General features: G+C 28.0%; 3 protein-coding genes across 5 annotated transcripts in view; 2 read left to right on the top strand and 1 right to left on the bottom strand.

Moving 5' to 3' along the window:
* Positions 1 to 1,045: 1,045 nt before the first annotated feature.
* LOC111039300 (PHD finger-like domain-containing protein 5A) lies at positions 1,046 to 1,977 on the top strand. Of its 2 annotated transcripts, none has more exons than XM_022322761.1 (3): positions 1,046 to 1,220; positions 1,329 to 1,519; positions 1,567 to 1,790. In XM_022322761.1, the coding sequence occupies exons 1-3, from the start codon at positions 1,169 to 1,171 to the stop codon at positions 1,678 to 1,680; spliced, it is 357 nt and encodes a 118-aa protein (XP_022178453.1). In that variant the 5' UTR covers positions 1,046 to 1,168; the 3' UTR covers positions 1,681 to 1,790. The 2 variants fall into 2 exon arrangements, with proteins under 2 accessions (XP_022178453.1, XP_022178454.1); XM_022322762.1 differs by having other exon boundaries at positions 1,048 to 1,220; positions 1,591 to 1,977.
* Positions 1,977 to 10,342, bottom strand: LOC111039299 (glutamate receptor ionotropic, kainate 4). The gene is made up of 9 exons (XM_022322760.1): positions 10,301 to 10,342; positions 6,645 to 6,687; positions 6,394 to 6,551; positions 6,175 to 6,323; positions 4,745 to 5,120; positions 4,394 to 4,680; positions 3,834 to 4,337; positions 3,324 to 3,602; positions 1,977 to 2,382 (listed from the first exon to the last, which is right to left on the bottom strand). Exons 1-9 carry the CDS (start codon positions 10,340 to 10,342, stop codon positions 2,004 to 2,006), a joined length of 2,217 nt encoding a protein of 738 aa, XP_022178452.1. The 3' UTR covers positions 1,977 to 2,003.
* A 3,805-nt stretch (positions 10,343 to 14,147) lies between these two features.
* LOC111039297 (autism susceptibility gene 2 protein) overlaps positions 14,148 to 20,464 on the top strand; it is a 31,742-nt gene continuing 25,425 nt past the window's right edge. The window contains exon 1 of one of the 2 annotated variants that reach the window (XM_022322752.1): positions 14,148 to 15,065. In XM_022322752.1, coding sequence (XP_022178444.1) covers positions 14,826 to 15,065 — 240 coding nt within the window. In that variant the 5' untranslated portion in view covers positions 14,148 to 14,825. The remainder of the gene's footprint in view (positions 15,066 to 20,464) is intronic. The other variant, XM_022322751.1, reaches the window with a different exon arrangement.

Raw genomic sequence — 20,464 nt, 5'->3', positions numbered from 1 at the left:
TACCTACGCATTATCAGAGTAACTAAGGAAATGCAAAACGGTCTTAAGCACCTCCAAGTTTCAATTTAGCACCTCTTGTTTTTTAGGCCTATACGTCTAACTGTTATTAGGTACTATTGTAAAATACCATACATTTTATGTTTTTAAATTACAAAATATTTACATAAGTCATAATATTAGTTCATTATAAATTATATCGATGTACGTGGTAGACTGTGTGTTACTATTTACTGTAAACCCTCATAAGTTTTATATTAATTATTAACGTTTTATCGTACAAATCTTAATAGATTATTAATATAAACAGTACCTACATATTAAACATAGGTAAGTATAATTTGTATTTTTACCATTAATATGAATAAGTATGTTAAAATGTGTACAAAAAGTTTTTAATTATCAATTATTGGATGAAAAAATCTTTAACTGGTTATCCATAATATTATAATGTTAGTAGTAGAGGTGTAGCCGCGGCATCTTATGTTGGTCTGTTTCAGCATCACTTAGTCCGTTAGTCGGCAGGGACATCTTTGGTTCTAACGACGAATTAACTTTTAATTAAGTATAGGGTAAATTTTACATCCAAACATGAAACAAGCTAAGCTATAATATTGTGCTGGGAGGGCAGTTCTTAAAAATATAAATAAGAGAACAATTTAATAGAATAAAATATGGTGCAGCATAAATATAAATAGTATTTAGAGACAGTTATAGCCGTTATAGGAATAACATATAATAATAACAGATAATATGTGCATATTATCTGCCAAGACGCGGAAAGAAATCAAATATCATATCAATACTGTTGTAACTTGTAACAATTAATATTACACACTATCCTAGGTATATTATAGGACCGGATTTTAGATATTTGTGATGCATAACTGCATCTGCATAAGGTTTATTTCATAGAGTAAGAATGGTATTTTAAGTCTAATTGATAAGATACTCAGTTTTTTTTATCATTTTCAATCTTACTGTTTTACTTTGGCGACACTGACGTTTGAAAATATTATTGTTTAGATGCTTAGTGTGATAGTGAATTATTGTGATAAGTAGTTAATTAGTTCATTTTGGAATCGTGGTCTAGCCGGTTAATATTTAACAAGTATTTATTATTTATCGGTATTCGATTTTCCTTTTCGACATTAAAAAGTAACCTAACAGTATGGCTAAACATCATCCTGACTTGATATTCTGTCGTAAGCAACCCGGTGTTGGTAAGTGTAGTGTATAGTATTTATAATAATTGTCATATCTTTAGTCTACTAGTACCATAATATATTATAATTCTTTGTCAATTTATCACATTTTACCTTCTGTAACAGCTATAGGACGATTATGTGAAAAATGTGATGGTAAATGTGTAATCTGTGACTCTTATGTCAGGCCATGTACATTGGTGCGCATATGCGATGAATGCAATTATGGTTCATACCAGGGTAGATGTGTTATATGTGGGGGACCTGGAGTATCGGATGCATACTATTGTAAGGAATGTACAGTTCAAGAAAAAGATGTAAGTTATTTTTCAGATTGTATCGCAAATTTTGTAAATAATTCAAGTTCGTAACATTTCTTTTATTTCAGAGAGATGGATGCCCAAAAATTGTAAATTTGGGAAGTTCAAAAACAGATTTATTTTACGAACGGAAAAAATATGGGTTCAAACGAAGATAGAACTACTGAGTTTTCATTTGTATTTTTAATAATGAATGCAATTATTTTAGATTAGCTCTTAAAATAATTTAAAAATGAATTTCATGTTTTTTTTTTTGACTCCAGTTCAAATTAATATAAATATTAAAATATTAATAATAATATAATAGTAATGTATATGTATATATTATTTTTATTTTTATTATTATTTAATATTAATTTTTATTTACTGATTAAAATTTAAAGTTATAAGCAAAATTACTCAAAAAAATTATAATTTCAAAATATTTCATCAATATAGCATTGTATTCTAAATCATCACATAGTATTATATTTGTTTACATCTATTTCTGTGCATAATAACAGTTTAACGAATACTCATCAAATAGTGGATCTTTTTTTACCACTCCATACCAATAACTAATTTCGATTAATAAAACCAATATACTCAAAATATAACCAGCAACCAAAACAACAAATGCCCCATAAAGTTTTTTTAAGTCCATAAGTGCTTTAACTTCTTCAATTTGTTGTGGTTCTTCAAGTATTACTGTGTCCAACATAACATCATTTAACCATTTTTTCACTAACCCAGCTTCTATAACTCTTCTCAAGAATCTGTCAACTGCTGGTTTTAATGGAGAATTTTTTTGTAGTCCTAATGATATTGGCATATTTATAATACATTTTGACATTATATGTAGTGTAAAATCTCCATTCCTTGTACCATTCAGTGTACCTTTAATAATGTAATTGAAAAAATATTAACAATAAATTTAAGTGCAATTCTATAAACTAGTATTAATATTATACATTATACAGTTAATGCACTAAATGTAAATTTCAGCCTTCAGTAATTACTAATTTGTGTTGGGACTAAACTTAACAAAAGTTAAGCCATAATATGATATTTTGTTTTATATTACAATTCAATTTTTCATTTTAAGCTATATTGTAAATAGAGCAATTGTAAATTATATTATTGATTATTGATATGTTTTTTAATTTTGTAACAATGTTTATACTCTATCCAGGATCAGAATGCCCAAATTCGAGGTTACATACAAATATACAATACTCTATTCCACAAGAGAACATGACAATTCTGCGCATGTAGAATGACTAATGAACCGACATGTTCTCTTGTAGAATAGAGTATAATAACTGGCTTCTGACAGTTATCTTAGGTAAGATGAACAAATACTGTATAATATAAACTATTATATTGGCATTTGCTCATAGTCTATACCAGAGATGGTGAACCTATGACACGCACACACTATTTTAGTGACACACACGAATGTGTAAAAGTTTGATAATATTAAAGTTTTTGAAAAAAAAGATTGAAGGGTTATCGAACTAGTTGTTCACGCATGGAAAACAAAATCCAACCAACATTTTTATTTGACACTCATATTTGGTACAAAAAGGTTCGCCATCCCTGGTCTATATGATTACCATAGAATAAAGATAATTACTTGTGGCTCAGTGAACAGTGAAAATGAAAAAAAATTCTGTGAACATTTAGGCATTCTTATGCTGAATAGAGTACAGGAAACATTTTCAGATTGTTATTGAAAAATTGAAAGAAACACATAAATCATTTAAAACTATAGTAAGGTTTTTAATAATTTTCAACCTATTTTATATCAAATTATCATAATTTTTGAATACCATTAATGAGCTGGACATTTTTTTCATATGTTTTGGTATTTTGCATCACTTTTACATATCTCAAAAAGTGTATATTATCATAGTATGCAAATTGTCCTTTAGATACCAAATCAATAGCTTCATCAACTTCATAAACTTCACGAAACTTTTGACCAACTCTTTGTCCAGTTTTATCTAATGAAGTCATGAAAAATTCTTTTGATTGCTCTCCCCATCCTCCACAATTAATGTTACTATCAGCAAGAGCATCCAATGTATCAATTGTAACCCTGTTAGATTCATTAACTTGTAAATATATATATATATAATTATCAGTAGCGTATCTAGGTTTTTTAAGGGGGGGGGGTGTCACCAATTTATATATAAAATATAGTTAAGGTTATGAAAAAACAATCAAGACATTCATATTATACAATTATTGTATAAAAAAAAGAATAAAAACTCCCTTTGAATATGTCACTTGTAATAATTAATGAGTATTATCAAAATAATTGTATTACCTTGTATCTGGATTAGCTAGGATTGCAGTCATACTAGCCTTGTAAGCAACTACAACTAATAAACAGTACATCCACCACCACCCTGTTAAAATTCTTATGGCCCATCCACTGGGTACTTTTGGTAATGACACAGCTACTAACATCCCATAAGTGTATAAAATACTATTCCCTATGTCCTCAAACAAGTATAATCCAATTACATCTTTGTTTGTGAGTTGATTCAATTTTTTATTTTCTGTGTGGTTGTTGATACATTTTTGTTGTTTGATTATTTTTGGTTTTTCAAATTTATTTTTTAAAATATCTATAATATTTTTTTTAATTGCTTTATTTTCTGTTAATAGTTCAGGTTTCTTTTCTAATATTTTTGTCTTCAGAGTATCGCATTGTATCATTTTAATTGAATTTTCACTATCTTCAATATGTTTATGAGCTGTTGCAAGGGCATAAAACAAAAAACCTCCAATAAGCAGTGTAATAAGTACACCAACCCACATATTTAATCTAAAATAGGAATTATGTTTAAATATTAATTTATTAACATAATTTAGTATTTTTACTTGAAAGGTAGAATCAATGTTTTCCACGAGTTATCAGTTTTTGATTCAAATGTTAAGAATGTTAGACACTCTGTATTGTAAGGAATGGATAGATCTAAAATATTTAGATGGTATGGTGTGTAATGTAAATTACCCAGTGCCAAATCAGCACGAGCAGACCATACTTCTCCTAACAATCCTGATATTGTTCCATTCATTTGCTTTTTACCCCATTGTTCAGTACGCCAATTGATTGGTTCATAAATAAGTGGAATGAAATTCATTGCACTTCCGAGTGATTTAAGAACCTAAATCAACACAACTTAAATATTATTTTAGGACTAATGCATTTTTATAATGATACCTTATTACCTCAATTTCTAAACCCTTCTTATAGCCAGAATTTTCTTCATTTTCATTTAATAATGAACTTTTTATTGCAGATGGAATATAATTAAAAGTAACCACTTTAAGTAAATTTCCTTGCAGATCTGAAACTTTGTCTGTGTATAAATCTGTTTTTTTTTGAAAATTTCTTTTATTCCATATGTCTAGTCTCAGTGTAACCAATGCCCCTTTGATTGGAGCAGGATATGGAACAGTAGATAATTCATACATTTCCTTAAGACGATATTTTCTAATAAATACAACATTTATAATTTTTGTCCATATAGTATGATGTTGCTTTATAAAAAGTCTTCGATCATGTAATAACATAAATTTTGTTCTAGAATCCAACATTCTATGCCTGAAAATTGTATAATGTTAGTTCATTTTTCATCAAATTGTTGTACTTAAATTGTATATAGGTAATCATTAAAATATCATGTGCTATAGGATTATTTATTTATTTATATTAAATACGGGGCGAGCCCAATTACATTGTTTTGTATTAAATTATAATTAGTAAAAAAATTACAAACATTTAAGAATGAACGGACAATAATTACACTAAGTATTAAGGAATTGTGGGTCCTCATTGGACAGTTTCATCATATGTACAATAGGACGATTAGATAAGTAATAACAGCAACTAAGAGGAATGCAGAAGGGGAAAGAGTATCTGGAACAAAAAGTAGGAACTCTCAATTTAACTTTAGATTGGAGGGCAGAGGCATCAACTTCGCCATTAATAAGTTTAGAAAGAAACGTTAGATTTCTCTGTTTCCTCCTATCACATAGGGTAGACAAATGGTTTAAGTATTGTTTGAATAATATCCCCTAATCTACTAAAATACATCATATACCTAATATTTATTTTTTTGTATGCAACGTCCTCAGAGATTGACTTTTTTCATATTGTTTCTTCTTAAATTTAAATTTTTTGGATTAACACAGGCCACAGCTTTCATTTTTATAATAATAATAATTATTATTTTTTGTTTAATTCCTAGTTATTCATTTATTAGTATGAATTTTTTTAATTAGAAAATTTAAAAATATTTTCTGTTGCATATAATTACCCATAAAAAAAAGTATTGCTGTCAAATACAATAATAATTTCAATAAACATTTGATAAAATAACATATCAAGATATTCGGTGGCTGGTGAGTTTTAAACACCTTATTGTACAATGAACAATTGTATTAATACTATCATATTTTTTGTATATTGTTACAAATACCTAGGTACCTACTTAGAGTTAGGCTTTGGTATCTAATTACTACAATGGGTACCTACTTCAATATTATCAGCAGAATACCTATTACCTAATTGGCTACTAATAATAATTACCTATTATGTATTAATATATAATTATAACTTCTAAATTACATTTTTAGACTATCATTAAATCATTTACTTATCGCTAAATTTTAGTAATCTCATTGTTTGGTCAGCATTTAAGATAAATATTATATTCATGTTGCATCCTTCTTTTCTAACATGATTTAAAATTTGCCAGGTTTGAAAATTCGGAGACATGAGATCCTCTGAGTCATCAATTAATGTCTGTAAATTATTTCAGAAAATTAATAATTTAAATAAAAATATAATATAAATTATTTTGTTTTTGTATTACTTTAAATAATGGTATTCCAGAAATTGCTCTATAAAATGCTTTATCTAATATACCATCATGAAATTTGTCCAGTATTAAATTTAAGCAGGTAGCTGTATCTTTCCATTTATGCGTTATATCTACAGCTAAATTTTCGAATTCAGAACTCCATTTTATCTCTTTATAAGAACTTTGAAACAATTATAAATGTAAAATTGATTTAATATTCATCATAAAATAAAATAACTATGGACAATACATTTTAGACATACTTAAATTTATTTGTATTTGCTGAAGATGTAGCTGAGATGTATACTATGAAAATTATGAAGTATTTAATAAAAATATAAAATATGTAAGTATTCATATTGTTTTAATTTATAGTCAATATTAGATAGGTACAGCTTAAGTTTTTATTTAAATAAAACTTTATATTTTATTTTTCATTAAAAAAATTCATTTGACGAAAATAACTATAATCACTAGGTGACATGGAATTTATGCTTCTGTGCGATTTGAAAGTATTATAAATACTGTAACCAAAATGCGTTACAATCCAAACAAATAACTAACAAATAATTGAATATAAAATTAGATTGAACTACCCAGTTACATCGAAACAATCGCGTGTAGCCGTCTAGGTATTTACCTATTTAATATTGGAATTGAAAGTTTCATGAATATATAATTTTTTTCAAAAATAACTGATTTATAAACATAAACTACAATAAATGCATAACGAGGGCGTGGAGCCAAACCTCTTATTCAGGATTTGCTCGCTAGACGCCACTGATATTTTGATCACCTCATTTATTTGACATTTACTTAAACAACTATAAACTTAAATAGGTAGATATATTAAATTCAATAAATACGATTTAATAGGTTTTTGCATTTTTCTTCCACTAAAAATAATAACTATACGTTTATCGTACAATATTAAGTATTTGTGTTTCATGTTTTGTTAAATAGATAATTTATAATGAATTTTATTTTGCATTTTTCGAAAGCAAAATGTTGAATTTTCAAAAAATAAACTCTTTTCATATATTATTTTTGATAATAATCTCTGAAAAATAAGAACAATAAATTATCGTTGTATCTACGACCTACCATTGATACATTGATTAAATATAGGTGTTATATATTTAATCATAATAGTTGAACTAACTATATAGGTACTATAGTCTATAAGAAAGAAATAAATCATGATATAATTATTTTGAATCTTTTTAAATAATAATTAATAGGTTTTTATATAAAAATATGTTGTTCAGCATTTATAAGAAAATATTTAAAATTACGTACCTAGTTTCATAAAATATTTATAATATATATGCATTAATATCCAAGAGATAGAACAAGTAGGTCCTAAGAGGTAGGAATCTAATATCTAATATAGGCGTGCGCAGTATTTCATTGCGGATACTGCTGTTATAATGCTATTTTACAATTAATCACGAAACAAGGAGTTGGTATATTAAACAATTATGGGATAGGTAATTTTTTTTCAGTCTTATATGTTATTTGAATAATTGATGTTAAATAAGTAAAATATGTACATTTTTAAATAAAATAAAATAGGTAAATACTTTTAAATGTTAATTATTAATTTTTTGTCAAAATACTTAAAATCTCCGGCTACGGGCAGTCCCTACTGTACTGTGATTTAATCGTTAATAGTTAGTAATAAGCACTAATAACTAATAAACTAATAATAATAATTATAATATTATATAATTATCATTATTTTATTACAATATACTCATCAGTTTAAATCATAATTGATTACTTTATAACAAGCTAAATATCTCTTTGTGATATCTTTCTCTCTAATGTGCGAGTAATATCTAATACTTTGAACTCTTCGATTAGATATTTCGTTTAAGTCAACTTCATTTATTACGTTTGAATAAAAATAAAAATAAGCAATCCTGTTTCATAGACACATAGAGCTCCTTGATTTTAGTTTTCACTTGTCAGACACAGACCTATTTCACAAAAACAGAATAGTAACTGGAATCATTACACATATTTTTGAGTCATCAAAATTACTAAAATATATAAATATTAAATAGATAAAACTATCAGTAATCATTCTATACTCCTATAGTCCTATCAAATTCTTTATTGATTCAGAATATGTCGACCGATCCTTTTAGGGATATCATGATTCACGAAGTCCTTTAAATATAGGTGTGGTTTGATTTCAGTTCTTAAATTATTAGAACCAACTTTAAATTTCCTAAATTTTAGAATAGTGGAGTACTGGGCATAGTCTAGAGAGATTTTATGAGATAACCCTGGAGGGGCCCCACTATCAAACAATCCTTTTTTATGGATGTCATTGAAATGTTTTCATTATTATTTTTATCCCATTGAAAGGGTACAAAATTAGTGGACAATAAATTGATCCTCAAATAAAAGCTATTTTTAATTATATTTAGGTATTACTTATAATATTATAGTATTATACCATAATTATTTGTATTATTATTTTATATTTCGTATAAGCACAAATTATATATATTTCACAAATATTAAAAATGTATAAATATATAATACAGTTTACTATATTTTTTTAAAAATATAATAATTAACAATACATAATAAGTTGGTTACTAAATTATTTATTTATTTTTCCTTCTACTTAAAAACTACTCCAATTCTTTGGTGCACTACTGCACTGTTCGTGACTACAACAGTACAGCGACCGTACAGTGACTCTCATTTTCAACTTTAAAAGGGGGTAAAATAGGTGACTGCTTTTTTGTACAGTAGTATAGTAGATATTAAATGTACCTCGTTACTGAGCAGTAAGTAAATTGTAATGTATCTATGAGTTAAATTTGAATTCAATGATGAATCATTGAATATGAAATTCTGAGCAAATATACGATCTTTTAGCCTATATTTTATGATGTATTTATAAATATTGTTATTAGTTATTATGTAGTGATTTATTTTGCCGTTATGGTGTGTATAAAATATAATTATATTAATACGTAAAAGTTGATTATCATTATATTCCTCTTTTTCCTTTATTGTTGTTTTTTTGTTTTTCCAAATTTTTAAGAAAAGTCATGGGAATTTTTTATTCTGAATTTCCTAAAAGTACCAACTACTTTTACTTTCCTACCAGAAAAAATATTTAAGTTGAAAATTGCTGCATTTTTTTACTATAAAAATATCTTTAGACAAAAAAACACATAATTGTAAAATCAATATATTCATCGGAGTACTTAGAATATAAAATTCTTAAGACATAGAAATAGAAAAACCCTATTAAATAGTTCAACATTAATAATATCTTTAGAAATCGACATTTACGGTGTGGTTGTTTCGCTAGGAATCGTTTTTTGCATAGGTTGGATTAAATTAATAAGGTAGGTTCAATGACATATTGTTGAATATTATAATCCAAATTTAACACACTTATCCATTACAGCGACCTAAACAATGAAGAGGTACACTCGACATCTACTATAGAGTAGAGGGAGCTCTCAGATTTTTGTTGTTTGAAAAGGATAGTTTCAGTGGCGGCACAAACTTATATTATGTGCAAGACAGCAAACAATTATTTGACCCACCAACCCACACATTTATTGATACGAAAGATCCTTTTTTCATATACCCAGGTATAATACATAATTATTATTAAATAAATCGAGCTATTGGAAACTGTTTTTGCTAAAACATGTTCTAGCCTTCTAGGTAACACTTAAAACAACAGAATCCACCTCAAGTAGTTAAGTACCTAGTAGATATACCTATACTTCTTATATCTAACATCCACCCAGCCACCCACGGGCCACGAACCCCATAACTATTAAACAAATTACGAGTATTCGGACTCACAGAACTAACCTCAACCCCCCACTGTCCACTAGGGCATCATATTTACCTACATGTGACATATTATATTTACTTCACATTTCTTTGCAGACTCCCTAATTACTTGTTGTGCCATATTGTCACATAGCTTGGTCTTTTAGTTTGTCTAATAATTGTGTGTTTTTTATGTGTACCTATATCTTAAATTGAAGTCTATGCACAAATGTACAATATACGATGATATACCCAATAAATACCTTCTTAAGTTCCGGAATAGGTATTTACGATTTTTGTCTGTTTTTTAGGAGTTAATAAAAATATATATTTTACAGGTTTTTTTGTAGTAATTTACCCACATGCTTAGGCCTATTAAACTGGAACAGATTATAATAATTTTACCTATACTATTACAGTATTACTATTTGTTTATTTACTAATAAATGTGACAATATGGCAATTAATCGTTATCCGCCTGGTCGTCAAAACATGATATGAACAGCGACTAGTAAACACACTTAATTTTCTGTTATAAAAATACCCTTCTGGTCTTCTATGAACAATATATATTTTCTTAAAATGCAAAAAAGTATGAGACAAAAGTCAAGTGTGGTTTATCATCTATGTATATAATGCATCACCCCATACAATAATCTGCCACCGCAGGTATGCATTTTAATATTGCAAATTGTTCTGCTTCTGAGATCTGTATTCTAGGGATCTCACCCTTCTTAAATTGTCCTACTTTTCCACTTTTGTATTCTACGTTCACAAAAATTCAACATTTTATATTTTATTTGATTTGTACGATAAAAAATAAATATTTTATTAAATATCTGTGGTCCAGGGATTTAATCATAGAATCGACATCATTGCATGTATCTGCAATAGTTATCAATTTATCATTATTCAATACCTTCTCATTCGTCAATATCACACAAACAAGCTTCACTATTACCACCTACCTAATGAATAATAATTAAAACACACATCGAAAAACGGTGATACTCTATTTACTGTATAGTATGTTTTAAGTGTTTTTCGTTATTGAGTAATAACAATTATAGCCAATGGATGTGTTAAACATGAATTCCATGGTAAATCATTCATCGAATTAAATCTGAAAAAATTCGAATATATCAAAAGTCTACATATAAAGTATGAATAACTTAAAGAGGATGAAAATATTTTGAAATTGATATTACCTATATCTAAGGCTCGGCTTTAAAATCACAATTAATAATAAAAAAACATAAAATTGTTTAAAAATGCAAAAATCAACATACTTATTTTAAAATAAAAATATGACCAAAAATTAACTTAAAATCGAGTAACTATACAATTGAATAAAAAAACGAAATATTATTTTTAATTTATAAAAAAATTAACAACCATTCGTTTAGTCATAGAATTTAATTTGGACTTAATAGATTAAGACTTTTATTTCACAAAATTTACAATATAAAAGTGATAACCAAATTCTAACACTATTTTTTTTTTTTAATTCATTAGTATTACCTTTGGGAATATTGTGTGAAAAATTACACTTACAAGTTAAAAACACTACCTATATCTCAAATTATTTTTAATAGTGGAAGTGGTTGATCTTTTAGGCTACTGCCAGTAACTGCAGCTTAAAAACGAATAAAGGCATCATACAGCTAATAATGAAATTCGCCATATTTATCATAGGCGATGTAAAATAATTATAAACTTTAAATAAAAATAAAATAATTACATTTTTTCCAAAAAATAAAATAAAAATTATAGTTGAATTTCACAAGGTTTATTTTTATAAATATTTTGAGAAATCATTGAATAATTTATTTTGGAGGGACATCACAAGTTGTTTTGGGGCTAAGCATAACCCCCCCCCCCCCCAAGTGACTGCCATACATAATTAAGAAGCGTATATTTTTACATTTCGTATTAATTAAATTCAAAATATTTTATTGTTATAGCGTTATAAACATATTATTATGCCACAGATGAAATAAATACAAAATAGAGTTCTCAAAAAAACATTTACACAAAAAGAGCAGAAAAAAGCAAACAAATCGATTTATTTGAAATCAAAATGGCGTGAAACGAATTCATGTATAAAACATGGATTTCTATTCTCATTAATAAAAAAAAGAATCATATGCTTTAAAATCCAAGTCTTTTACGACTATGTCAATAAAATGCTAACTTTTATTAGAAGATATCGGCATAATACATAATTTTCTATAATTTACTTTTTATAGTTGGCCGGACTATTATTCCTTTCTTTATTTTCAAAAAACTGGTACGTTAAAATTCCAATTTTTCATTGTTTTTGTTAGTTTTACTTTTACTTGATAATTTAAAAAATGTTACCTATGATTTTTTACCAGCCTATAAAGTAACGATTAGGGATTTTTAGTCTTATATTCTACATTACGGCATAAGCCTGCACCTTTATATTTGAAGACTGAAACACTTAAAAAATTGTATCTGCTTCTATAAGGTTAGTTGGGAATTAATTATTAGGGTTTTAAAATGTAATAATATTTATTTTCTTGAAATATTTCATAAAACTTTCATTTTATGTTTAAAAGTTGGTTTATTGTATCTCGACCCAATTGATAAGTGATAAATTATGTTAACTAACCGATAATATAATAGGTACCATTTATACCTAATTTATAGAACTATCATTAAGGCATTAACATAGTATGTAATTTGCTAAAGTAATTCCTTAGATCATATATATATTTATAGAAGGTATTAAGGCATTTCGTTAACGTATTGGTTAATCGGTAATTCACTATCGATTTTTTCTACTGTAGTACTGTGTATAATCAATAATCATTTCTAATTATATATAACCAAATACTTTTAAAAGAAAAATATTTTTTATAAATATTTCACGAAGCGTGAAAATTCAAATTCAGAATCTTAGAATCTCAAAGCGGACTTCACCACCCTTTACCACCGCCAATGGTTAATGGGCAGCGATACAAGTACAAGACAAAAAAGCTGGATCAATGTAAATTAGCTGCTAGTCAATTCGAGCTGAGTGGATTTTGATAAATAATAGATGATTGGTACTTAAACATTTCCATATTTTGTAAATTCCTAAAACTTTATACAAAATTTAAATTTCATCGATATGACGGTACGTCTTAATTTTTAAGCAGATGATGGAAAGGAACATATCATACAAAGGAGTTGATCCAAAGCAACCACATAGGTACATCGGGACATGTCGCATTTGATGAAAATTAATCGCAGAATACAAGTTGCAAATTGCAATTTGTAAGGTGGAATTAAGTACGAAAGCGCACTAAGCACTAATTAAGATATTTTATTATTAAAATTCGGGGGTGCAAGTGTGTAAACACCTCGGTAAATACTGAAAAAGGAACACTTAAACGCCGTCTGCAGCATGATGCAGAGACGAGAAACGAATTGACGTTTGGCAACAAACGATATTTGACAGACAACGCGTCGCGCTAACTGCGCTGTAAGTGATTATGGATTGTGGCCTGATTCCTATTTCCTAGTTACAGTCTAGTAGTCGACAACTCTTTACAGATCAGCCGATCAGATTTTCAGAATTCAGATACAAGTTGAATGATATTTTAATTTAAAATAAGGGTTTGAGCCGTTTGAGGAACTTTGCGCGCGGTCGTACGGCGGTGGCTAAGACTCGAGCCCGTTAATTGGCCACACTGTATGGTGTACGGCGTTCGCCCAGTACGTACCAACCTCACGGGCGACGGCGGCGGCGCTTTTCCCGTCATTCGGGGCTCGGGCTGCTGCAGCTCCGTCGCGCGGTTATTACCGTCGCGTTCACTGTCTACGGCCGTCGACGACTGACGTGCGCGCGAGCGAGACAGATAGTGCGCTATTTTCTTTTCTATCCTTTATTATTATTATTACTATTTTTTTCTCTAATACTACTACGTGCCCGACCGAAAACCGACGACGGCGACAAGTGAGTGTGTGCGCGCGCGTTCTCTCCCCAGTCCCCGTATCCGACCGACCACCACTGACGTCTCTCGCGGCCGTGTGTGTGTACGTGTTTGTATATGCGTGTGTATTAGTGTGCGTGTGTTTTGTTAAATCAATTGCCCTGTTCGCGTTATCGCTCCGCTGCCGTCGCCGTAGATCTCTTCGTCTTTGGCCTTTTTGCTCGTTCCCGCAGCCGTTCGACGCCATCGCCGCCACCGACAGTTCACCACGGCTATATAATATTCGATCGCAGAACACCGGTTCCGGCGGTGATGTCGTACGCTAGAGACACGGACGAAACAACGTCGACTGGGCAGACGTCGCCGCCGCCGCTAACCCGTCCGCGCGTCTGATCGCCAACGATAATAGTATTATTCTCTCACGCGCAATCGTGTTCTGCCACCGCACGGGCCAATGATCTACGCTCGCGTCTCGTGATATTAATATATACAACTCAATAATACTCGGTTTTTTTGTGTGTTTTTATTTTTTACCCACCAAATTATTAATTTTCGATCATTTTCGAACTATGTGACGAGTAAGAGGTTCCACGGATATTTGTTTTCTGTTCGCGATGACCGGCCGACCGACGTTCGACGGGTCCAAGTTTGTTGTGTGCCGGACGACTGACGTGTCGTGATAACATGGAAACGGATATTAAGCAACAGCGTATCAAACGCAGTAAGCGCCGCGAACGGGCTCAGCGTATGCACGCTAAGAAACATGAGCTGGACAGTGGCGAAGAGGACGAACTGTCCTCAAAAGAGAAGGCACAGAGGCCCCCGCCGCCGAACCGCAGGAAAAAGAAGGAAACCACACTGTTTGACGAGGACGTTGTCGACGGATTTGCTATTCTTTCTTTCAAGTCGTACGAAGATCTCGAAGTGAGTGATCGCAACCCATATTACATATGTGTAGAGCACCTTACAATGTACTTATTACTTGCTTAGGAAGTTGTTGTTTTATCTAGTGTACGACATGTACCTATGTGATATGATAGTGATTGTTTACTGATGGTTTCATAAATTGATATTAGGCTTGGTTTGTTTGAGACTGAATTTTTTAATTAATTTTTAAATATTAAAATTGTCTTCAAATTTCCAATACCTGTTATATCTTAATATATCTTAATAGTTGTTATTTGGGGATATAGCTGGAAATGCTAATCAAATGGGTTTTAAATGTGATAAGACTGACTACAGAAAAGTTGTCAATTTGTCATGATTTAATGACAATGTTTTGAAATTATCTTCTATTGAGTCATATGCTGATAACCATTAATTTTCAAAATATATATAGATAAATAGATAATATTGGTATATTATAAAATCAATATTAGTACCTACCTATGCCTATGTACATAGTTTTATGTATATAATATCAATTTTCTGTACCTAAAAATCGAGTTATCAGATTATACTCATGAAATGTTGTTAAATTTAATTTTTATCTTGGTTTCTATCTAATAGATATTTTCATGGTGAGTTAAAGAATAACAGCGCAGTGTTTTGGCATTATGGACCGTGAAGGAGCACGGCAACATTGCTCCATGTCTACACACTGTAGCAAAACCATACCTTAACCCGAATTTATGCCATGTCCAGATATTGCAGGTTCTCTATACTTTAACATGGGTGTTTTCAGTACCTATACCTTATCGTTAATTTACCTATTGGTACAATAATATGAATCCTTGATTTATGTAAAGCCATATAGTCACCTACCCTTTGTTTTAATCTTATATTAGATACCAGTTAATCATTGATAATAATGTGTTATATATCACAGGTATACATTGTTATTTAATTGGTGTATGATTAATTAATTTGTAATATATTTAATATTTATGTGATAAGGTATCACATAGGTGTATAACAATAACATTATAATATCTAGATAAGACCTACTTACCTACATACATAGCAAATATTAATATTGGGTATTCTGAAATCATACCTACCTTTATAAAACTTATTAAAATCTATAATTTTTGTAATCATATTTACTGTTTTAAAAGTGCTAAATTTGTCTGTTATACTCTCGGGTATACCTATTTACTTTGGTTGACTTAAAGTAATAATATTGCAGGTAGGTAATACCTATCATCTATCTGCTTCTGGGTTTGGTTAATGATAAGACATTTCTTAAAAAATTCCTAAGCAAACTGGTTGTTTCATTTTTAATGTACTTTAACAAACTAATCTTATTTGATAGGTAACGTCAACTTAAAATTTACTGATGCTAATTATCAATTTAGATAAATACTATCGATCATAGGTAATAGGTATTTTTAGTTTCCTAGTAATTTTAAGAACATCACAAAAGAAAATTGTATCCTGACAGGTTTTGTTAAATTCATGAATTTTTTCATATTTTATTGTAAGCAGAAATAATTTTTAAATATCATAACTGATACCTATTGTATATATAAATGTTTAAAAGGTTTTATATAGGTACTTATAAACCTTGTATTATACAATACTTATTGTTTTATTACTATTATTACTAAGCCCATCATGCTCATCAAGTCCTTCACACCGGTTCTGTTCATACCCATCCAACACCCTACCATAGAGACAGGTTCCACTATAGCAGAGTGTCATGTGAGAATGCACAGATAAACCGATTTTCTTTAGGCTAAGGCATGTTGTCCCAATGGATAGCGTATGATTAAATATACATATATATTTTTTCTTATTATCATTATTTTTTTTTATTGATCTTTACCTTCGACAACTAGGGCCATTCGCTTTATTCGCGATATTTATTTATGTATTTGATATCTAATGGATTTAAAATTGTAGCTTATCCTAGTGTATTATAATATATTATACCTATCCATTTATAGGTCATAATACATTAATAGAAAAACAATATTATGCTATTACCAATGTCATTGATATTTCCTAAAATAAATCTTAATTAAGTTAATAATATTTATTTTTATTGACATTAGGCAGTAGGTAGGTACTTACCTTATTAAAGTTATAGTTATTTATTTGTAGAATTAGATTAAGATATGTAGATGATAGATAATTTAATTACCAATAGAGGTACTTTCTTATATTTGTTGAAACATATTAATAATATTTGCTCTTTTAGTAATCCACCTAGTTTGTGTTTATTACCCATCATTAATTGAACAATTACTTATTTAAAAATTGTCAAACATAACTACTGTCAATGGTTTAACTATGTTTAATACTGATTTGATTTTAATGAATCGGAATTTTTATTCAAGTGGGGATCTATTCAATATTTTATTTACCTGTAGTACCTAGGTACCTAACCTAAATAAAATTATCCATAGTATAATGATAATTGTATATTAAATAGTTGTTCAATTTAAATTTGGTAGCTTCATTACCTACAAGTCTGATAATTTACACTTAATCTTAATTATTTATGTATAGGTACTTAACTACTTTTAATTAATTTATCATTAAGACATAAGGTAAAAAATATATACCTGTCTACCTAATTTTAATGAATATTAGGTTCTATAATTTGTTCTAGATTTCCCAATACATCTACCATTATTTATAAATAATTAATTTTTTAAATTTCTGTTTAATAGATTAGATTCAATACCTAATATTGTTAATTTACCTACCTATTTATTATATCTCCATATCATAGAGTTATGTGTTAAAAACAATGAGTTGTGTAGGTACGAAAATTAAAATTATCTAAATGTTGCTTAATTTAAGAATATACAGTATATCAGAATTAATATTGGTATTACCATTGATTATAGAATAAATTCTAGTTTATTCTATAATCAATGGTGTTACTTTTTGAGTCAGTAGTTAGTAGATAGAAGAATCAAGAAATAAATATATTGTAGACTGTACATTTTTATATCGGTGGGTACATTTATACTGAAATTATGTTAGATTAGTAGGTACCAATGATATCTACCGCATTAATCATGATAATATAAACTCCGTTATAAACTATTACTCAAATTGAATGATATAAAATATAGTTAGTATTTGATTGATGATAATGTTGGAACTAGCTATATATTTAACCTTATTTATTATTGGTCTTAAACATAGATCATGTTATTACATGTTATACCTAGCCTTATCGTAGGTGCATATAGGTACTTAGTCCTTAATTTGAGTTAATTTTGTCAATCTTGATTACTCAACCATCTGGTTAATGTTAAAAATACTTTAAAACTTTTCAAGTGAAATGTAAGATAATTTAAATTGTAATAATTTTGTATTTAATGATAATATTACAACATTGCCAAAATCATGGTGTTTGACTTCTGATAATAGTATCTAATACCCAGGTGGCCAGGTCGTGTCTCATGCATCATCTCAGGATGAGACATAATATCGAGCATGATATACAGAATAATCAATGATACGTAATTTATTGTGTGCATTTTTCATTAAATTTCTTCTTTGGCCAACTTATGGATTGGTTGCTGTATACTAACATGGCTTTATAATAATATTTAGTATGTATTTTTTTAAAAATGATTACATTACACCCATATAGTACCCTGGTATAAATTACTGCTTACTATTTTGTATTTATATTCTTGTGCCGACTTGGCAATATTGAATTTGATTTGTTCATTAAGTTATTAACCTCTAGGCTATTATTAGGGCTCGTAAATATAAAGTTCAAATCAATAAAATATGCAAATAATAAATCTAAAATATGTAAAAAAAATATATTAAATTAAAAATTAAAACTCATTTAATAGTATGAAATACTGTATACTATATACTTATATTAAATATATTTCTTTTTTTTTAATACTATCATAATTTTATAAAATAACTATATTATTTTATTAATTAATATCTATTAATTATTCAATATTTTTAAATCATTTATGATGTACATTACATTTTGAATTACTTTTTAAAATCCAAAATATATGTGATTATTAAAGTGTTTACAGCATATTAAAAATATTAGCAGTCTACAATTGTAAAACGTAAGGAAGAATTTTTTTCTGTTAAAAGTCAGTTTGTTTTGTTGTGTTCTATATTTTTAACATTACTTAATGTCTAATAATATATAAGTATTATAGTTGGTCACGGAATAATTCCTTGAATAATTGATTTATTAATTTCATTAAGCTAAGGTAGAAGCTTTTAAGTTGTAAACCGATTTAAACTAATTTTTTTTTAAAACCAATTGTTTTGCAAAGTGCTTATTAATTTTCTGATATGATAAGCAATATGGATTGAGTGTTTATATTTCCATATACTCATATTAATATACAAATAATTTATTATTGTTTTACTATAATTTAGGGTTAAAATAAAAATGTGTTTCTGATATTTAAAAACTAGAAATGTAAGTCCATCATTGTATTTTCCAAGAATTTTTTATTTATGTTGAACAATTAAATAATAAATATTTTATAGGAGTTGATAGGTAAGATTGATTGTTATTTTATAATAATTATTATTAGCTATACCAAAGTTTCATAAATATTTTGTTATATTTAATTATAAGGGACTACATTTAGAAAATTATTTGAAATTGCAGTGGGATTTTTATTTACATTTTAAAATATAAACACTCATTATTTATGCCATTTTCAAAAAAATTCTTTTAGTTTCTGAGTGGAACTTGAAGTGGAGAGTACTTGTGGAAGTATTTGCTGTACAAGATTCAGTCATTTTTCAATTGTTTTTCTTAGAAAATACTTTTTGGGATAGTAAAATGGTCTAAAATATTGTTAAGTCCTATCTTCCGTCAATAGATTATTATTTTAACACAACACATTGTACCTAAAACTTAAGTAAAAAAATATATTTCTAGGTAATAAGACATTTTATAAAGAAAATCGTTGAGAAATGTTTGTGATAATTGACTAATTTTATTTTATACTTAATTTTTATTTTAACTAAACTCTAGGAACGATTTTAAAAATAAGATTTTTCGGTTAAAATTTAAAGCAATAATATGTAAACTTCTATCCTGAGAAAAAGATTGGAAATAAGTTAGAAGAGTGCCTATGATATGGTTAATTAGTTTTTATCAAACTGTATTATATTAGACATTATAAAGTTGTTTTGACTGTAATAATGTTTAACTCATGAATTCTGGATGCTTTGTTTAAAATGTGCATTAGGCATTAAATATTAAACAAAACTGAAATACAACTATTATAAATCATTGATAAGATTCTTATACTTAATTTAAAAAAATAATAAAATGCTGAATATTTTTAAATAGCTACCTATACTTCAAATATTTAATATGAGTTAAAATATTATATTAGAACCTGAAGGAAAAATAAAAA

The sequence above is a fragment of the Myzus persicae genome, unplaced genomic scaffold, assembly GCF_001856785.1.
Source record: "Myzus persicae strain clone G006 unplaced genomic scaffold, MPER_G0061.0, whole genome shotgun sequence".
In the NCBI taxonomy this organism is placed as follows: domain Eukaryota; kingdom Metazoa; phylum Arthropoda; class Insecta; order Hemiptera; family Aphididae; genus Myzus; species Myzus persicae.
The sequence above is the reverse complement of the archived record's forward strand: the minus strand, read 5'-3'. Positions and strand labels throughout refer to the sequence as shown.

Coding starts and splice junctions, on each gene's coding strand:
- LOC111039300 (XM_022322761.1), top strand. CDS start 1,169: ATGGCTAAACATCATCCTGACTTGATATTCTGTCGTAAGCAACCCGGT. Junction 1,221..1,328: donor TCGTAAGCAACCCGGTGTTG/GTAAGTGTAGTG, acceptor CTTCTGTAACAG/CTATAGGACGATTATGTGAA. Junction 1,520..1,566: donor GTACAGTTCAAGAAAAAGAT/GTAAGTTATTTT, acceptor AAATAATTCAAG/TTCGTAACATTTCTTTTATT.
- LOC111039299 (XM_022322760.1), bottom strand. CDS start 10,342: ATGGCACAACAAGTAATTAGGGAGTCTGCAAAGAAATGTGAA. Junction 6,324..6,393: donor CTGGAATACCATTATTTAAA/GTAATACAAAAA, acceptor AATAATTTACAG/ACATTAATTGATGACTCAGA. Junction 5,121..6,174: donor TTACTAAAATTTAGCGATAA/GTAAATGATTTA, acceptor TACAATTTTCAG/GCATAGAATGTTGGATTCTA.